General features: G+C 34.7%; 1 protein-coding gene across 2 annotated transcripts in view; it reads right to left on the reverse strand.

Annotated features, from left to right (window-relative positions):
• The window catches only part of P4ha1 (prolyl 4-hydroxylase subunit alpha 1), a 67,112-nt gene that overhangs the window by 5,896 nt on the left and 39,056 nt on the right, over window positions 1-22,160 (reverse strand). The window contains exons 9-12 of one of the 2 annotated variants that reach the window (XM_026390234.2): window positions 21,066-21,136; window positions 8,073-8,172; window positions 4,134-4,187; window positions 652-717 (exon numbers count right to left, since the gene is read on the reverse strand). In XM_026390234.2, coding sequence (XP_026246019.1) covers window positions 652-717; window positions 4,134-4,187; window positions 8,073-8,172; window positions 21,066-21,136 — 291 coding nt within the window. The remainder of the gene's footprint in view (window positions 1-651; window positions 718-4,133; window positions 4,188-8,072; window positions 8,173-21,065; window positions 21,137-22,160) is intronic. The other variant, XM_026390235.2, reaches the window with a different exon arrangement.

Here is a 22,160-nt window from a genome sequence, read left to right on the forward strand (position 1 = left end):
CACAACTCCAGCTCCAAAAGGACTGTTATTTTAAACCACTTAGTTTTGGGGTGATTTGTGATGCAACAATAGAAAAGAAAAAGAAATATGACTGAAACTTTATTTGGGGGCTGGGGATGTAACTGTGGTAGCCCTGGGTTTAAACCTCAACATCACACATACCAATTTCATTTTACATTTATGTCTATATAAATTTTTTTTAAAAGATCGGTGTTTTGAAACTAACAATGTCAGAGTTGTTTACTGCTGATAGGGCTTTTGGAGTACTGCAATGTGCTATTTGATCTGGGTACCAGTTACCAGATGTGTTCACTTTGTGCGAAATTACCAAGATATATACTTAATGTGTATATTCTTCTGACATGATACTTCAATAAAAATTCTAATTTAGAAAAGTTTACTAAAATATGTGAATATATGGGCTTTTACATATATTAATTATACATCACAAAACAATTCTATTAATCATTAATATTTGAATATTAACAATTTAAATTTTAAGTTTTTCAAATTTCTACACTGAACTTCTATATTACAAACTAAGTTAATTGTAAACTAGGATGTTAAATAGGAATAATGCTGAACAATCTTAGTTGAGTTCATCTAAATATTATGTGATCAAATCCCAACTTAAATTTAGCCATAACTTACATAAAACAGCCATGTAGCAATTCTGTTTCCTGTCCCCAGCTCTTTGAAAGCATCTGGCTCATCTTTCTGTGAATGCAACAATGAATTCAATGATATAAAATTCAATAATGCAAATACTCTAATAGCTGAACATCAGTAGTAATAAGCTGAATGATAAGCCAAATTGTTCCCTTATAATGTCCATAAGCATATACAATAGCTGCTTAAGTATCTGTTGAGACTGGTACTTCCATCATTATCGGGATAAAAACAGATTTGTTAGCCTAAACAATAATAGCCAATATTAAATGACTATAGATTATTTAAAAGACATGACAGCTATCTCATAGCTACATTCATGAAGTATATTCTCTGTGGATAAAAAATTTACACGGAGATTAATTTTCAGCTTATAACCTCCTCAAATACTTATTGCAATTCTGATTTTCTTTTGGATAGTCAACAATAATGAGGTTGAAGACTTCATATCTATCTACTTAAATCTAAATTAAAATACATAAAAATCTCTTGGCATTTATGAAAATGTATCTTTCACACAAATTTGTATACCGTTGTTTGTAATAACCCAAAATTGAAAACAATCCGAATGTTTTTCGATTTGTGAATTGGTAAACTGAGGTGCATCTATGCTATGGAATACTACCAAGCAATAAAAAGCTCACTGTTGACGTGTGCCTCGAGGAAATTTTATGCTTGGTAAACAAACACAATCTCAAAAGGATACATACTGTATGGTTCCATTAATATAACATTTATGAACTAACTGAAATGGAACAGATTATTGATTACCAGCAGTTAGGGATGGGAGGAGTAAGTTTCTTTTTTAAAGTTTTTTAAAATTTTTTATTCTAATTTGTTATATATGACAATGCATTACAGTTCATATTATACATATAGAGCACAATTTTTCATATCTCTGGTTGTATACAAAGTATACTTACACCTTTCATGTCTTCATACATGTACTTAGGGTAATGATGTCCATCTCATTCCACCGTCTTTCCTACCCCCATGGCCCCTCCCTTCCCCTCGCACTATCTAGAGTTCCTCTAATCCTTCCTTGCTCCCCCTCCCAACCCCACTAGGAAGTTTCTATGTAGCTTTAGAGCAGTACTGCAAGGGAACACTGCTGTGACGCATCTTGACTGTGGTAGTAATTGCATAAAACTACACCATGTGCTAAAACTGCATAGAGCCACACAGAAACAAATGCACATAATTGGTATAATATGCATACTCTTGGTGGATGTGTTAATGCCAAATTCCAGGTTTGGATATTTGACAATACTAAAGTTATGCAAGATATTAACATTGGGGGAGGATGGATGAGGGGTGCACGGGACCTCCCTGAATGTGTGTTTACTACTTCCTATGAATTAATAATTAAAAATAAAAAGTTAAAAACATACAACTTAGTTTTGTAATTCAAGGATTTAACTGTATAGTTTTCTACACCATCAAAAACCTTCATATCTTTGAAAACTGAAAATAGAAGGAAAACAGGCTTTACATGTCTTGATAGAAAAAAGGCCCAAGATTTGGGGATTAAGCCAGTAGAGGGTTTTTTATAAAATATAGACTGTGTTCTGTGAAAAAGAATCTACCAGGCTGGGGTTGTAGCTCAGTGGTAGAGTGCTTGCCTAGCATGTGCGAGGCCCTGGGTTTGATCCCCAGCACCACATAAAACTAAATAAACAAAATAAAGGTATTGTGTCCATCTACAACTAAAAATATTAAAAAAAAAAACAACAACCCTGGTTTCATAATGGTGACCAAGAATGTTGTGGATACATGAGGCACATTCCTTAGAATTCTGTCATTATAATAAAGATTAAATTAAGATTGGTAATACTATACTTTAAAGCCAAATATATAAAAGAAGTAAAAAGAGGCTAACATTTATTAATCTTAAATCAAGAGTACTTGGCAAGCAGCACAAACTTTTATAAACTGCTTTAATATTATTATCCTCTATCCTCTAAGCTCTCTAGATCCTTCTTGTTTTTTGAGATAGTGTCTTACTATGTTGCTCAGGCTGCTCTGGAATTTCTGGGCTCAAGTGATCCTCCTGCCTCAGTTTCAAGTAGCTGGGACTACAGACACACACCACCGTGCCTGGCTTCTTTTGTTTATTTTCCTGTCTGAAAATGCGTTCATGTAATTGCTTCAGAGCTATTGGTTCAGAATTCATATGAATTCGTTTCATCTGTCTCTATTCTGTTTTGAACTCAGCCATTACAATTTAATTCTCAATTATTTTTTAATTTGAAACTTCCCTTATTTTTTAAGTATAAAAATTCCTTCTTATAGTTTCTTTTGTCCCATTCTCTAAGTACCATGTAAGTATTTTATATTATGTATCTGATAAATTTTAGTATGCAAAATCCTGGGTATATCTGTCAATTGCTTTAGTCCTACTAACAGTGTCTTATTACCAGTTAGTGATTTATAAAAAATGAATCCATGTTTATAGCTTAAGTGCTCCAATGAGGATTGTCTCTCTCTAGACAGGATATGAATTTGTTTCTGACACAGCAAGGAATACCACCTAGCTGAACACTCTGTTCTTTTCCAGAGTAGTAAAAATTCAAAACCCAGATTCATGTGAGGGTAGGCCTATACTTCTAGAAGCAGCATCCCATACCACCCCAGCCAGGATAGATTATTTTCAAACCCACTCTTTTCTTCACTGAAGGTGTAATTCTTCTGGAGATTTAGGTGTGATACTGGCGGTTCAGGTGCAGCAGCTCACATTGTGGCAGATCCTCTCCCTGAGCTGGTAATCTGGGTTCTTGCAGGTATGTGCCTCTGGCATCAGCTTTTCTGTCTCCTGTTAACCATCTAATTTTGGTCTCTAGGTGTCTTTGTTCAGTTTGTCTTTGGGAATATCCTTTACTTTCTTCCAAGCTTACCAATGCACTTAACCAAGTATCTTAAATACTTTCTCAGGTATCTAGGTGTTTTTTACTGCTAAAATGGCTTTGCAGAGTATATGTTCGCTATGGATTTATAACACTAAAATAACAGAATAAATATGTTGACATTCTCTTCTTGACCAACACTACTCAGGTCCCTCCAAAATCTCTTTTCAACTAGGCCCCAAATTCCAGGCTTCTGTGTTCACTTCTGCGTTTAAGCAAGAATCCTGCTAAAGTTAATTTAGCCAGGATTACCCATCCTCAATATCTAATCAGGTTCCTCACCTTTTATCCCCTAAGTGAATATGATCTCTCTGCCCTTTCTGCAGCAAGATTCTCCTCTTACCTCTTCCATAATTTTTTATTTTTCCTTACTGTATTTGGAGTTAAGCTCTCCCTCACTGCAAAACCTGACTGCAGTGGTCCCTATACTTATCTAATCCAATAGTCCTCTACTGAACTAAGTAGGCCTTCATCTTTAACAAGGGTCATGAATAATTTTTCTTTAACAATGTAATACCTAAGCTTCAGTGGATTTGTTAGGTCTCCATGTCTTTTACTTACCCGTGCAAAGTCAAAATGGGGTTCATATTGTCCTCCAACTCCATAATTTGCGACCTGAAGAAATAAAGTATGAATTAAAGAACTGTCAACATTAATGCTTTAAAAAAAATTCTGTGAGCCCTATTTTGGCCTTTTATATGGTTAGGAACTTCAAGAGAAATAAAAAAGTATTTAAAGTCAATGAGAATTCCAAAGAAAATAGGAATGAAAAACTAAGGATAGCTACTATGTGCTATTTTTAGAAACTTAGTTAATGGGATTTTTTCTTTTGCTTTTGTAGTGAGGGAGCACTTAAGCATATCTGAGACACATGCTTTTTCCAAATACATAATTTAAACTAAAACTTTGAGATTGCTATTTATTTTCACAAATACATCTTCCTTAGAAATTTAAATTTAAAAAAAGTTTCTCAAAGCACCAAATGCTAGCAAATTCCCAATGTACTTTAATAAAATTCCTTTCCTTGAATATTTTTTTTTTTGAACCCAGGCCTTGTGCATGCAAGGCAAGCACTCTACCACCTGAGCTATATTCCCAGCCCTTGAATATTTTTTCTTTGCTAAGGTAAAATGGGAAAAGGTCCACATCTATTTAGTCATTCCTGCTGAAGGGCCCCAACAACTTCAGTTGGTTATGACAATATCTCAGTATGAGAAAGAAGGAAATAAGATATTTGTTCTGGGCTGGGTGCAGTGGTGCATGCCTATAATCCCAGCAGCTCAGGAGGGAGAGAGAAAGGGGGATCGAGAGTTCAAACCCAGCCTCAGTGAGGTGCTAAGCAACTCAGTAATACCCTGTCTCTAATAAAAATACAAAATTGGGCTGGGATTATGGCTCATGGTTGAGTGCCCCTGAGTTCAATCCCCAGTACCCAAAAACAACAACAACAAAAAAGATACTTGGTCTAATTTTTATGTTCCAGCTCTCCTATTTACAATGTTTGTAATGTTGGATACATCCAGTTTTTTTATTTGGAAAATGATGCCTTCCTTGATTCCCTCCATCACAACATGAAATGCTGACAAAGCCAAAGGAGAATGTAACTAAAAGAATGTTGCTGACAAAACAGGAGATCATAATTAGAAGTACTGCCCACAGAAAGTGCAAGTCATGTATATTATTCTGGACATTTTATTTTTGTTTTAAGTAGGTGGACCAATCTGTTAGAAATTGCAAACCAATCTGTTAGAAATCTACAATTTGCTTGGAAGAGGTTATAAAGGTTATGGAGGTTACAATAAAAACAAGATTGGAGAAGACGATGACAAAGTTTTTTTTTTTATGAAAATAAGATAACCATAGAATAAATGACAATTTAAGAACATAAATATAGGCAGTTCTGAATCTCATTTACTATGGCTTATCTACACCAGGACCCTAAAACACAGTTCAAATTTCAATTGCCATGGTATATTAACTGTAATTGCATAAAGTAAAACTTTGCTGCTATTTCTTTAGTCCACAAGTAACTATGTAAAATAAAAGCTACACATCATGATCAATAATCAGTCATATCCAATCTTTCAAAGGCTGTCAGTGACTGGTCACTGTGCATCTGTTATTTTTTGTTCTAAATTATCATGACAAGTGACTTGCCAAGATAATTCAATAGGAAAAGAACAGTCTTTTCAATAAATGGTTCTGGGACAATTGATATCCACAGGAAAATAATGAAGATGATTGCCTACCTCACAATATCATATGCAAAAGTTAATTCAAAAATCAAAGACCTGAATGGAAGAGAGAAAACTGTAAAATTCTTAGGGATCAGTGGTATAGCGCAGTGTCAGTGTGTGCTTAGCATTTGTAAGGCAAGGGAAGAGGGTTTAATTCCTAGTACTGAAAATGAAAACTACACAACACTTAGATAAATGCACAAATGTAAATCTTCATAACCCTGCATTAGGCAATCATTTCTAAAAAGCATAAACAACAACAAAACCCTGACAAATCAGATTCCATCAAAATTAAAAATATTTGTGCCAATAGATGCCATTAGAGTGAAGACAGCTCACAGAATGGGAGCAAATATTTGCAAACCACATCTGAAAAGGGTCTGGTATCCAGAATATATAAAGAACACTTGACAAACAATTCAATCTGAACAACAACAGATCTGAACCTCTTTTTTTTCCCAAAAAGATATAGTAAATGGCCAACAGCACAGGAAAAAGATGTTCATTATCACTAGCTAATAGGGATATGCAAACAAAAACACGAGACAGTACTTCAAACTCATTAGGATACCTATGCTAAAAACAAAAAACAAAGACTGACAATATCAACTATTAAGGTTGTGAAGAAACTTTAACCCCCATATATGGCTTCTGAGAACATAAAATGGTTCAATCACTTTGAAAAACAATTTGGTATATCCCCAAAGTTAACCACTCTGGAAAGCAGTATGGAGATTCCTTAGAAAACCTGGAATGGAACCACTACTTGACCCAGTTATCCCATTCCACAGCATATACCCAAAGGACTTAAAAATCAGCATACTATAGTGATATAGCCACATCAATGTTCATAGCAGCTCAATTCACAATATCTAAGCTATGAACCAATATAGGTGCCCTTCAGCAGATGATAAATAAAGAAAATGTAGTACATATACACAATGGAATACTACTTAGCCATAAAGAAGAATGAAGTTATTGCATTTGCTGTTAAATGGATGGAACTGGAGGCTATCATGCTAAGTGAAATAAGCCAATCCCAAAAAAACAAATATTCTCTCTGATATGTGGATGCTGACTCACAATTAGGTGTGTTGGGAGAGTAGAAGTTCAGCAGATTGAATGGGGGAATGTGGGGAAGGGAGGGGGAATGGGAAAGACAGTAGAATGAATCCCACATAACTTTCCTATGTTCATATGTAAATACATGATCAATGTAACTCCCATCATGTACAACCACAAAAATGGGAAGTTATACTCCATGTATGTATGATACATCAAATTACATTGTGTCATGTATAATTAAAAAGAACAAAAAAAATGTTACCATATGAGTCAGCAACTCCTAGGCATATACCCAAGAGGATTTAAAATACCTGTACATGAAATGATCACTGCAGTTATTCATAATAACAAAGTAGAAACAACCCAAATGTCCATCAAGTGATGAACAGATACATGAAATGTATTCTACCTACAAAATGGAATATTATTGTGCCATAAAAATAAATAAAGAAGGACTGGGGTTGTGGCTCAGCAGTAGAATGCTCGCCAAGCACGTGCAAGGCACTGGGTTTGATCCTCAGCACCACGTAAAAATAAATAAAATAAAGGTGTTGTGTCCAACTACAACTAAAAAAAATATTTTTTTAAAAAAGGAATAAAGGACTGATATATGCTTCCACATGAATGAACCTTGAAAATATAATGCTTAGTGAAAGAAGTAACATACAAAAGGTCACATATTAGATGATCCCACTTATATAAAATACCTAGCAAAAGCAAATTCAGAGACAGAAGGAAGACTAGTGGTTGCCAGGAGTTCAGAGAGGGGGAATATGGTATTACTATTTAAAGGGCATGGTTAGGGTTTCTTGCTAGGATTGTGAAATTTTTATGTGAATCACATTTCAATTCAAAAATTTTTAAAAAGTCAAAATTCATAGTGGCTACCCTCCAGACAGCCTGAGGAATGAAAAAAAATTATAATGTACTTAGTAAGTTTTAGTGTCACATACTTTCCATTTCCTTGTACATTCATATTCAATAGTACTTCATGTTTTGACAAAATTCAAAGGTCATAGAACAATTATAATTTCTCCCACTGATTATTAAAATCACATTGCATGGTTTCAGGCAACAGTTACTTTTTACGGTTTCCAACTCTCATGCAAATAAAGAACTGCCTGTTCAGTGTCCAAAGTTCTTATCTGAAGCCTTTCTTGAAGAACTATAAAAATAACTTGCAAATATGATTACCTACCTGTAATTCCTCTGCAGTGGAAACATCGAGTCCTGTTAGATCTTGAATTCTCATATTTATTCGAGACACTACAGGGTCTTCATAGCCAGAGAGCCAAGCACTAAGGACAAGAGAATATTAGTTTTACTGATATTGTTTTATTACATGAAGATTGAGCTATAATGGGGAATAACAGTAGAATGAATCCCACATAACTTAAGAGTAATGGGGACTAAACCCAGGGGTTTTGTACCACTGATGCATATAACTGGCCCTTTTTCTTGTTTTGAGACAGGGTCTCTTTAACTTGTCCAAGCTGTCCTTGAACTTGTAATCCTCCTGCTTCAGCATCCCAAGCTGTGATCATATGCCATTGCACCTGGCAAGAGCTGTAATTTTAAAAATCATAAAATATAGGACAATAAACGCTTAAAGGCATTTAGGTGATTTACTTGTTTGTGCTTTTTATTAATGAATATATATTTTTAAAAGGATGTCACATTCTATAGTTAGAGATTGAAAGGAAAATATTTTTATCATTTTAGTGTTTCTATAAAAACGGTTGGATTAATGTAAAGAGACCACACTGAGAATTCTTTCCTTGAAACAACATCTCACTATGTTCCTGGCCAATCTGTTAACTCCTGGACTCAAACAATCCTCTTGCCTCAGTCTCACATGTAGCTGGGATTGTAGGCAAGCATCACTGTGCTTTGGCTTACAATGGCAATTTCTAAAAATTCTAGAAAAATACATTTAAACTGAAAGCAACTGTTTCATATAATGTATAGGAACAAACTGGGGTGGAGGTCAAAGGGTCTTTAGTCACATGTATATAGTAGTAATATTTTATAGGAAACAAATTCATGTATTTTATTTACTTTATTTAAATAAGTTTTATAAAAATATCCAAACACACCCACTAAGATAGTTATAACAAACTGATGATAAGCATTTATAGAAACTGGAACCCTCATACATTGCTGGTGAGAATGTAAAATGATCCACCTATTGTGGAACACAGCTTGGCACTTCCTCAAAAATGTCAAGTACTACCCAGAACAATGGCACACACCTGTGATCCCAGCTACTCTGGAGGCTGAGGCAGGAGGATTGCAAGTTTGAGGTCATCCTTGACAACCTAGCAAGATCCTGTCTCAAAATAAAAAGGGCTGGTGATGGAGCTCAGCAGTCAAGTGCCTCATGAGTTTAATTCCCAGTACCACAAAAGAAAAAAAAAAACCCAAGAGTAACCATATTAGCTTATAGCCATCTACGCAAATTAAATATTACATACAGAAATGTTCAGAGCAGCATTACTAACAGCCAAAAAAGTAACAACACAATGCCCATCAATTGATGAAAAAACAAAACAAAACAAAACCCTAAATGTAGGGGGTGTGTGTGTGCATATATCCATAAAATGGACCTTTACTGTGCTGTGAAAGTACTGATATATGCTATAACATGGATGAAAACTTATAAGCATATTCAGTGAAAGATGCTAGATTCAAATGGCCACATATTATATGATTTTACTTATATGAAATATACAGAATTAGGTAAATCAACAGATGTAGATTAGTGATTGCCAGAATAGGGTGGGGGGGAATGGAGAATAACTCATATTTTGGGGTGGGAGGACAAAAATGTTTTGGAATTAGACAATGGTGACAGCTATACAACTAAAAAGATTAAAATCACTTGAATGCACATTCAAAGGGGTGAATTTTATAGTATGAAAATTGTATTTCCATTTTTAAAAATATAACTCCATCATAAGGCTCTGGGTTTAATTTCCAGAACATAAATGATAGAAGAACCCCAAATTCAACTATATCCCCTTTACATATATTTTTAAAACATTTTTAATAGTTGTAGATGGACAGCATGCCTTTGTTTAGTATTTTATGGTGCTAAGGATCAAATGCCTCACAAATGCTAGGCAAGTGCTCTGCCAGTGAGCTTCAGCCCAGCCCCTTCACATATATTTTTGCCCGGTCTATTGGCCCTTTTCTTTCTTCATTTCTCTTCTCGGTAAGCTTAATTCCGTGGTTTGTCATTTTAACAATATTCTTGCTATGGGACTAAATTTAACCTAGAAAAACAATCCTGCATGAATTTTTTTCTCCAAGCTATACCTATGTCACCAAACCATAGTCACAAAATAGGGCAGATATGGTCCACTAAAAAAACATGAAAACCAACTTTAAATGGGCCTTTACTCTTACTTCCTTCTCTATTCTGGACCCCAACCCACCCAGCTTCTTCTTTACTCTGCAAATAACAGAGAACAAACCACACAACTTGCCTACATTAGTATCCACTTGTTCCTTCTAGTTCCTAGAGGCTAACCTAAGGCTTACCTTTTCCTTTAGATTCCATTACCTCAGGCCATCTCAGGAATTGATTAGCCTTTCTCTCTATGATCAACTTGTTCTCTCTCTTGAACCCACTGCCCTTAATTGTGGTGCTGGCAACTGAACCCAGGGCCTTCTACATGCTATGCAAACATCTTAACGTTGTGCTACAACCCATCTTCCTTAATAATGCCCACATCTTTTAACTGGGCTTAAATCTCTCATTAATATAGACAAATAAATTCCCACAGTTGTCGCCTTCTCACCAGCTACCACACACCTTATTCCCCCCTTAATCAACTTTTTCAGACTCATAAATTCATTCTAATCTAGTTTTAGTCCCTTATCACTCCATTTAAATTGCTCTTGATAATGTTACCCATAATCCTATCGTGCTACTAAATCTAATAACACTTTCTAATTCCTGTTGTTTCTCCCCTTGGTAACATTTGACAGTATTAATTCTTTCTAGCAACTCTTCCTCAAACACTCCTTCTCCAGATATTCCTGTAATGTCTGGCTCCTTTACAGTCACCTCCACAGCCTTCTACCTCCCTCCCAGGACTTCACCACTTCCTATGGAACATACTGCCTCTAGCCCTAAGGCTAGTGCCATGCTTTTCTCTTTGCCCAGAATATTCCTTTTTGCTTTGCAAAATCAAGGCTATGGATAGCACCTTAGACATCACTTCTTCAGAGAAGCCTTTCTTGGCCTCTCTCCGTGTCAGACTAAAGTCAAGTCTTCTAATACTCTTTTTTTTTTTTTTTTTAAAGAAGACAAGGAAGAAAGGAAGAGGAGGAGGAGACAGAAGTTTTTGCTAATCACATGAAACTGGCATAAATAACATCCTATTAGAATTAAGCGAGGATAAATACTGTTATAAAATTCCTATTTCTCACATCCATTTCAAAGGAAAATATATTTGGCTTTTTGATCATATGGACTGATGTCAGTGATTTTGATCATATGGACTGATTTCAGTAATACCATGTGTGTGTTGTGTGGTATCAGAGTTTGAAACCAGGGTTTGTTCTACCTAACACTGAGCTACATCACCAGCCCTTTTAGCTTTCTGAGACAGGTCTAATCCAGCCAACTTTTAGTCTTCCTGCCTCAGCCTCCTATGTAGCTGGGATTACAGGCTTGCACCACCATACCTGGCCAGTAAAACCATTCACCACCCCACTGCATCCAGTAGAACCATTTTTAAAAAATAGTAAATAGCAATTAACATCATCTCAACTGCTAAGACATTGTCTTAAAAGCAATTATAAAATCATATAATAACAACTGGCAGGATTAGGACTGTGTTGTAGAACACTAAGAATCATCTCTATTTTAGCTGTTATATCAATACACCTTGCAGTTTTCTCTCTCAGTTTTACTCTCTTTTGGAGTACAATAAATAATATAGGTTTATAGGTAGGGAAGTATTATGAAATGCAGCTGTTCCAATTTTCTAAATTTTATTCCTTCAAAAGTAAATGGGGGGGCTGGGGTTGTGGCTCAGCGGTAGAGCTCTCATCTAGCACGTGAGAGGCCCTGGGTTCGATCCTCAGCATCACATAAAATAAAATATTGTGTCCATCTACAACTAAAAAATATTTTTTTAAAAAAGTAAATGGGCAATTCATGATTGTTAGGAGTAATTCTTTGAGATACTTCCAGTTTTCTAAAAAGCAAGGTTTCTGAATAAGTTCTTAAAACTAGTTTTTCATTTTGGTACAAGAGCTTATAAGCATTATACATTTTGATCTGAATTTTAGTACTTCTTTTATGAGGATTAATGTTTTAGTTTCAAACAAATTCTACTTAGATTTAAAAACTGAACTGGGATCTTTTTTCCACTTGTATACATTAATGTGTTAATCTAACATACACATATACACTTGTATATGAATGTACATGTATTCTAAAAGTAAGTTACTTTTACCAGTAGAATAAAACTAAACTCAAGAAAAAACTCTGAGGAACAGTTTGGTTTGCCTTAGAAATCCTTTTCAAGGTTGGAGAGAGCAGGTAGTTTGTTAAGAGTACAATAAAACTACCTATAGTCTAAACATCTGTCAGTCTCACACTGTGTCAGATTGCTCTGCAGCATAGGTCTCTAGAGGGATGCATATCAGACACAGCATGCTGTTGGGTGGTCAGTCAACGCTATCTGCAATCTTTCAGTAACTTTTATTTTCCACTTTGTGCCTAGTTTTTGTACCAAAGTAATCAACACATTCAAGAATAGCTCCCTCTATAGAATGCCCAAATAACAGCCTTTGTGCCACTACACTCTCTAAGAATAGATATACACTTTCATTTAAATCTCCCTTCATTAACTGAATGCTGTAACTACATCTTCAAAGAATTCTTATATCCAGCTCTGAATGCTTTTACCTCCATGTATCCCTGTAGTTATTTCAGAAAAAACTGCTAACACATATTGTCTGCCACAGCCTGGTTCATCTGTTGCAGGTCATATGCCCTATTCTCAGAATACAGAGATCAGAAGGGTCCCATCCTGGTGGGAATCCTCTTCAGGACCATTTTCTTAAAGGACTTATATTCTCCTGGCACTCCTTTTCTTTCCGAGAGGGAAGAAGCATCTTTTCTTGTGTATTTTTTTTAGTTGTCAATGGACCTTTATTTATTATTTGTGTGTTTGTTTATATGTAGTGCTGAGAATCGAACCCAGTGCCTCAAACATGCCAGGTAAGTGCTTTACCACTGAGCCACAACTCCAGCCCTGGAAGTTTTTTTGCCTGCAAATATTCTTAATGTTTTCTTAAAGTTAATAAGACTTCTTCACAAAAGCAATCTATTTTGTGGCACCTTTGCTACATACTGGAACTGCAATGACTTTGGCATCTGCTGGATGCTATTAAATGAATCAGCATGATAGTTGGGAAAATAGAGGGTGTCATCAGCTGTACACCCAAAACTCTCCTAGGTATCTCATAGTCCTTTAAAGAATCTTGGAGTTAGCAACTGCCTGCAGCCGAAGCACATCAGGGAAGGCCACCTATGAGCATTAGGAAATGGAGAAGGCTGCTGCTTCAAAATGCTTTTTTTGTTGTTGTTGTATAAAACATTTTATTTATTGATCTTTTGGGGGGAATGTGATGCATCACCATTTTGTATTACAGCTGAGCCTTAATCTTGTAGTTTCGTCAACGTAAGTTTTTTTGGCTGGATATGTGAAATACATTCCTGGACTTCTGCCCTCCTAATTTGTTCTTGGCCATCATCTTTCACCAGATCTCCCACATGCAGCTGCTCAAGTTCCAGGTGATGCTCTGCAAATATGCTTTTATAGTACTATGCTATCCTTCCTTTCTAGCATTAATCACAGTAATAATTTTACATTTATTTGTTATTTGACTATAGTAGATATGTTAATTTGACTCTTATTTCCAAATACATAAAAATGCTGCCTGTTTCTGCTCACCAGTACAACTGTAGAACCTACAATGTCTGGCATATAGTAGATGCTTAGTAAATATTTGCTAAATGAATGAACATATTCTGTACACTTCTTAAAACAGAGCCAAGATTTATCTTATTTTACCAAATTTCTTTGTCTGTTGATCTCTTATAAATTTATCAGGACTGGCCGAGTAGATTTCCTTAGTGAGCAGAATGGGAAGAATAAAAGAGTCTTATTGTAAATTATATAGGTAACATACAGGTAATAAATATTAAGAATTTGATGGATTTTTTTAAATTTAATAAGCAATCAGCAACTGACTTATAGTTAGCTGCAATGTAAAACTGGTAAGTATTCTAATTTACCAGAAATTAACACAAATTAACACATCTTGATAACTGTTCCTATTCTATCCTAGAAAACTATTACCTCAAAAATCTGTTACCCAAAAAGAACCTGACTTCTGATATCTTCACTCTCCTTCCCTGCTACCACCAATTTAAGTGTCTAGGCCTATCTTTTTCTTATACTTTAGTGGAATCATTTCCTTCAGCCTTACAGAGGCATACTCCCCCCACCTCCCCTTCTGGGCTGAGAACTAAACTCAGGGCCTTGCACATGCTAGGAAAGCAATTTGCCACTGAACTAAATCTCCAATCCCCAGAAGCAGACTTTTCTATGATGCTTTTGAGTCTATCCTACTATCACATACCTTATTCTAGCAGCTGTAGCCTCCCTTTTTATCTTTAATCTCCTCCTTGCCAATGCTTGTTTGCTTGCTTGTTTTGGTACTAGAGATTGAACCCAAGAGCACTTTACTACTGAGCTATTTTGAGACAGTCTCATACAGTTGCTGAGTCTGGCCTTGAAATTGAGATCCTCCTGTCTCAGCCTCACTGAGTAGCCAGAATTATAGGCATGTGCCACCACACCCCACTCTAGTGCTTGCTTTTTATTCTTCACTGTGAAGTCTCCTGCTACCAAGAGGAAAAAAAAAAAAAACTTTCATTTTTTTGCTCTTCTAGAAAGTTATCAAAGCTCTCACTTTACTCATGTAAAATTACAAAAGCAAAAAAAAAATGTTTGTTATATTCAACAAATGGTCATGGAACACTGGATAGCTACATTCAAAGAAGAAAACTTCATACTATATTAAAAAATATTTTACTCAAGATGTATGAAAGAGTCAAGTGTGATGGCACACGTTTCTAATCCCAGCTACTCCAAAGGCTGAGACAGGAGAATCACAGGTTCAAGGCCAGCCTGGACAACAGGGCAAAACCCTATCTCAAAAAATCAAAGGTGTGTGTCTGTAGTTCCAGCTATTGGGAGGCTGAGGTGGGAAGGTTGCCAGGAGTTCAAGCCAGCCTGTATAGCACAGCATGACCCCATCTCAAAACAAAAAACAAAAACCACACTCCACCATAAGATATAACACTTAACCTCTACTGGGATGGCTATGATCAAAAAGACAGTAACAAGTCAGGGGCTGTGGCCCACACTGGTAATCCCAGGGACTTGGGAAACTGAGGCAGAAGGATTGCAAGTTCAAAGCCAGCCTCAGCAACTTAGAGAGGCCCTAGGCAATTTAGCAAAACCCTGTCTCTAAATGAAAAAAATAAGAAGGACTGCAGAAATGTAGCTCAGTGGTTCAGCACTCCTGGATTAAATTCCTAGTATAAAAAAAAAAAAATCCAGGCACAAGTATGTCAATCACTAGACATGATAGACATCCAAAACCTTTTTCAAAAAAAAATTATACAATTTAGTGGTTCTTGATATATCCATAGAGCTGTACAATCATTACCAATACTTAATTTCAGAACATTTTTACCACCACAAAAGAAACTCAGTGCTCATTAGCAGTCACTTCCATTCTTACCAAATATCTCATTTATCAGAAAAATGATTTGTAAATATTCTATAAGTTACCTTTCCATCTCTTGATTGAATCTGTGGATGCATAAAAAATTTTTCTGATACAGTAAAAAAAATCTGGAAAAACTAGAAACCTAATAAATTGTTGGTGGGACTATAAAATGGGACAGCCACTTTGGAAAACAGCCTGACAGTTTCTCAAATAGTTAAAACAGATTTACCATATGAACCAGCAATTTCACTTCTAGGTATAAACTCAAGAAATTTAAAATGTTTGTTCCTACAAAATCTTGTAAATATTTATAGCAGCATTATTGTAATAAAATTATATATTTGCACATTTGTGGGAATATCTCTGAATAAATTCCCAGATGTAGAATTGCTACAACTTTTATATTCTGAAAAACTATATCAAATTGTCCTTTTAAAAAGCTGCACTGATTTATACCTGCTTATTTCATAAATGCTTGTTAACATCAATCTTTTTATTCTTTGTCAATCATAAAGGCAAAAATAATTTTAATAGTTTAAATTTTCTTAAAACTTTTAAAATTTGCACTTCTGATTATAAAAGATCTCAATGGAAGGTTTGGAGCTTAGCCGTTAAAGCCAATAATGATTACAGGTTAAAAAAAAAACTTGTCATTTTAACCGTGGTTCTATTGTAGTCACTGCAGAGGAAAATGAATGACACATGGGAATCAATCCTGCAAATATATCTTTGCAGACATTACTATAGACCTATCAGGTAATTTAAAAATCTAGCTGTTATTCCTGCATTTAATTTAATCATCAGAAATCATGGTTTCTTTTTTCTAGTACCCAGTGCTTTACCTAAATTAATATGTAAAGTTATTTAGGGGTGGGGATGTAGTTCAGTAGTACAGCACTTGCCTAGTGTGTACAAAGCCCTGGGTTTGATTCCCAGCACTGCAAAAAATAAAAAAATAATAATAATTTAGGAATAAGTAAATAAGATTACAGAATTTATTTATTTATTTTTTAGTTGAAGTTGGGCACAATATCTTTATTTTTATGTGGTGCTGAGATTAAACCCAGAGGCTCGCACATGCTAGGCGAGGGCTCTACCGCTGAGCCACAATCCCAGCCCCAGAATTTATTTTAATAGGAAAAAAATCATTTGAAGCTGGGCATCTAATCCCAGCTACTTAGAAGGCTGAGGAATGAAGATCATAAGTTCAAGATCAGCCTCAGAAATCTTGCAAGACCCTCAGCAACCTAATGAATCACAGTCAAAATAAAAAGGGATGGGGATATAGTTCAATGGTAAAGTGTCCCTGGGTGGCTCAATCCCCAGTAGGAAACAAAAACAACCATTTGAAGATTTCTTTTTTTTGTACAACTGTATTAGAAAATGTCAACTAAGTTATAGTGTTTTCCCCATAACACAGTTTAGTGCCAAGAGGAAAAAAAAATTTGCTTCAAATAACTTCATACAAATCCCTAACATCCATTAAAAGCTAAATTGCCCAGGGCTGGAGTTGTGGCTCAGTGGCAGAGCACTTGCCTAGCATGTGTGAGGCACTGGGTTCGATTCTTAGCACCACATATCAATAAATAAAATAAAGGTCCATTGGCAACTAAAACAATAGTAAAAAAAAAAAAAAAAACTAAATTCCCCCAAATATCTTCCTTTTGGCCTTAAAGACAAACTTATTAGCCAAGTCGTACATTTAATTAGGGTACTATTTTTTTTTTTACATTATCATTTTTTAACATAATTTTTTAAAAAATCACAATAATGCTTTATTGAAAAGAAACAATATTCTCACACTAAACAAGCACAAGTGAATAAAACCATTTTGGAGGTTTTGGGTTTTGGAGATTGTTACAAATGTCAGTAATATAGTTTGAACACCATCACTGCCTTCCTGTAACACAACACAGATGTGAAAATTAACTATGTACAATTAGCTAATATAAAAATCACTATGCAAATTATCTTTTGCCTTTGTAATTTGGGGCTCAAAATGCCAGGGGGCAAAAATTCCAACAGTTCAAGTGCTCTATGGTTAACAAACTGTTGTTAACAGTGGTTCTCAGACTGAAATGGACAGATCTGTAGTCTTGTTAATTATTCTACTATTAACAAGACTACAGATCTGTCCATTTCAGTTTTTAGTCTGAGAACCACTGTTCAACCCATTAAAGGGCAGTGTTGTTAAAAATTTAAGCTAAGATTATGTTAAAATTTTTAAAAATCTGAAATTATTTAAAATTATTTGTAATGTTTACATATTGTAAAAGTACTTTTATATCTGAATCTGCTCCTTATTAGCATTGTAAACTAAATTCTGAGCATAATATAAACATTATATTTGGTATCATAAATGTCATATTGTAGGAAAGCATTACTTCAGAGCAAAGAAATTAAAATCATTTCCAAGAATAATTCACCAAATCATAGAAGATTTTTCTACCACTTTAAATAGATTATTGTTTATTATATATATCACTATTTATATTACTTCAACCGAACTTTATAAGCTCATCTAATTTGTCTTTTCAGAACATGTAACTGAACGTTTACCTTTCAAAACTTCAATTTATTAGCCAGGCATTGACTTAGGAGGCTTCTGCAATTTAGCAAGGCTCTAAGCAATTATGTGAGATGACCCTGAGTAGCTGGGGCTACAGGTGTGCACTAGCATGCCTGGCTTAAATCATGTTTTAAATTATAAAGAACTTTCAAAAATATTTTGCCAAAGAAAATTCCATTTGCTGGAATGCTGGAATAAATTTTACTTCCACAGAAGATAATGTACTCTCTTAGATATTTCTCAAAATACAGTTATTTGAAATCACCTTCCAGGAATTTTCAGAATACAGATATTCCCAGAGCAAAAGAAAGCATTATATTAACAGACATCAGAACACATAAATTTTCTTCCATTTGTTATCTGAGATGTCTTTTGCTTATACAAGAGAAAATATTTATTTCACTTACAGGAATCTTCAAAATTAAGATTTACAGTGATGGGTGGCAAATGACTCCACATAGCTTTAAAATAAATTTTCAAAATAGAAAAAACACATTTTTACTTGTTAATATAAAACATCAGGGGGCTGGAGTTGTGGCTCAGTAGTAGGGCACTTGCCAAGCATGTGTGAGGCACTAGGTTCAATTCTCAGCACCACATATAAATAAACAAATAAAATAAAGGTCCGTCAACATCTAATATATATATATATATATATATATATATATATATATATATATATATATATATATATATATATATATATATAATAAAACAACATAGGACTAGGGGATGTAGCTCTGTGGTATAGTGCTTACCTAGTATGCACAAGGCCCTGGGGTTCAATCACCAGTACCACCCACAAAAGATTTGTGTGCTTGTGTGTATATATATATGTATATACATATATATATATATACACACATATGCATATATACATATATATACATATATGTATATATAGATTTTATATATACGATATAATAGAAATTATAATATATATAATATGTATATAATTATATATAATAGAAAATTTCCAGGAAATGTCTTCCAAAACCCTTAACTTATTAAATGTTGCTTTATATGCTTCCTAGAAACATCCAAATGTGAAGAATTAAGTGCTTATAAATTTTATGATAGTAAAAATGTCTAAAACCATGCAGTCATCTCTGATGAATTACCTAACAGCTTGTTTTTCTTTTTTTTAAAGAAGGGGTTCATTTTTGTAGAAATAAACAAGGTTCTGTAATACAATGGAAAATTAGTGAAACTTAAAATCAGGTTAATTACAATGACCAGAAGCACTATAAATTATTCTCAGAACATGTCTACCCAAGTTGGTTTCTGCAAATCGTTACCATCTATTGGTGTTCCTAAAAGACAATTGGCTCCTACAATTAAATCAAAATCATATTAAAGCAAATTTAAATTTTCTTCACGTCTTCTGATTGAGTTCTGGAAGCTCTACTCCAAAATATGGCACCTGGCATATGAGGAAATAGCAAAGCCAGAAAATCTCTCTGACCTCCTCCTATTCTTTACCCATAAAGCAGGCCATAAAATAATTCTCTGACCTTCCTCCAAAATAAAAATATTTTCATTCCAAAGATACCCTCCTTTATACCTGAAGGAAAAGAACTTATTCTTATCCTTAAAGATACAGAGATGCCAAGAAGTATCTGAACAAAAAGGCCTTGTTAAATTCACTCTTGTTTATCACCTTAGATCATATGCTACTTTGTCCAATCATGCTTTTCTAAAGGCTTTAATGTAATATAACACTTTATTAAATAAATTTGAATGCTCTTATTAATCTCTTTGGTTGTAGTGACTCAGCCATAACCTAGTGAGAGGTGAGAAAAAACCCTTTTCTTCCCTATTCTTACTGGGCAAGAGGACAAGCAGTGGTATAGGGTAGAGACAGGTAGGAAACTAGAATGTGTATATGGTGATGTTAAGGTTAGTACATGAAGGACATAAATATATGCTCAAAAAACAGTAAGAAAATGTTCATGAATGTATTATCTAATCTTTAAAATTATTTAACAATTATTTGTAAAATAATTGTTAAAAATCTATGTAATTCTTTGTATAATTTTTTTAGTTGACAACTAAAATTTTCATAAATAATCTCAAATGATTTCATTCTGTCACAATGAAATACTGGTGTTATTTTGGTTTTGGTACTGGGAATTAAACCCATGAGCACTTTACCATTGAAGTACATCCCAGTTCTTTCTGAGACAGGGCCTTACTAAATTGCTGAGGCTGCCCTTGAATTTATAATCCTCCTGCTTAAGCCTCCAGAATTGCTGGGTTACAGGTGTGTGCCTCTGTGCTTGCTTCTAAATTATATATTCTTAAAAATCATTCCAGTGATCTATCAGCTAATATTCATAATCTCTTTAAATATTGTCAAAAGCAAGGAATCTAAAACTGACTTGCAAAGGTTTCCTTATGTAATAACTCAAGGTGTTTACTAATACTTACAGCTACTATGTGAACTAGAGATTAACTCTTATTTATAATAGAGTCCAAATTAGGCCCTATTCTATGAAGAGTCTTCAGGATCTTCTCTTACTTCAATATGAGAATACAACTTTACATATAAGTTAAAGAGTTTAGGAGCCTTACCAGGCACTCTGTAATCTAATAAATTACTTTGGAAAATGTCATCAACTGCCCCATAACCATGTCTGTTTACTGGTCCATCATAAAAATTCAAGCACAGATGTCATCAAATACCTACACTTAACAGCTGAGGTCTCAGAAACCATATCAAGGATTTTGTGAAAATTAAATTCAAGAAAGAAAATGGTCCAAATATGACCAAAGTTCTCTCCATTACTCCCTTACCTCTTAGATACTCTGTACTGTGCTGTGGTCAATTTTCCAGTCTCAGGGTCATGTACTGTAGCTCGGCTCAGCTACAAAAAAAAAGAAAAAAGGAAAAAAAAGAAAGGACAAGGACTTACTCCAGTAGCAGGCAATTTTGGACTTTATTCCTTTTCTTTTGTTTTGCCAAGCCACAGGTGATTGGAAGGATTCAGATTGGTCTGGATGGTAGGTAATAGTTTCAAATCAGCAAAAAACATTTAGAAAGGTGGCAATAAGAGCAGCCACTTCTAAATCAAGAGAAAAAAGGGTTGTTGACAGATTCTATGTTGTAGATTTATTGTCCTTTCACTTTAAAAAAAAATCATTTGAAACTGTATGTAAATGATTTTTGGCACTGGATTTCACAGGCATTTTCCCAGATCCAGAAGTTTAATGTTCTTCAAATATTTGGGGGGAAAAATAGTCTCTGTAAGCACATTTTTTTTAAAGAATTTAATCTTTATTTTTTATTTATGTGAAGCTGAGGATTGAATTCAGTGCCTCGCCCATGCTAGGCAAGTGCTCTACCACTGAGCTTCAACCCCAGCCCTGTAAGTACATTTTAAAAAACTCTCACCAAGATAACTGTTTTTCACTGTCCCTGCAAAGTGAAAGGCAATTAAGTTCAGAAGTAATTTTTGGAAGCTTGAGCTCAGAAGCATAACTCTGTTCTTTCCATTGCCAACTTTTGAGTCAGCAAATTTTTTTTAAAATAAAATACTCCAACAGGAGAAATACATTACTTTGTAATGACAATATTTTATAAGATGTAAGGACAAATGCCAACACAGTCACCATGAAAGATGATGTGAATCACTGCAGCACTTAGGAATGCCAGAGAAATGCATAAGCAAGGTCTATTCCCAGATTAACCAGGCTGCTGCTTTTTCTTTATTTCCTTCATTAGCAAAAGTGGGGAAAAGAAAACAAGTATCAGGCCATTTCCTGGATATTTGATACCTGATCTTAAGATACAAAGCTACTAATTCCCTAAACATAACAAACCAACTAACAATTGAAGAGAGAACTTCTAGTTAAAGGGAAAAGCCTGTGAAACACAGAGCAGTTTATCTG

Source organism: Urocitellus parryii, chromosome 5 (assembly GCF_045843805.1).
Source record: "Urocitellus parryii isolate mUroPar1 chromosome 5, mUroPar1.hap1, whole genome shotgun sequence".
In the NCBI taxonomy this organism is placed as follows: Eukaryota; Metazoa; Chordata; class Mammalia; order Rodentia; family Sciuridae; genus Urocitellus; species Urocitellus parryii.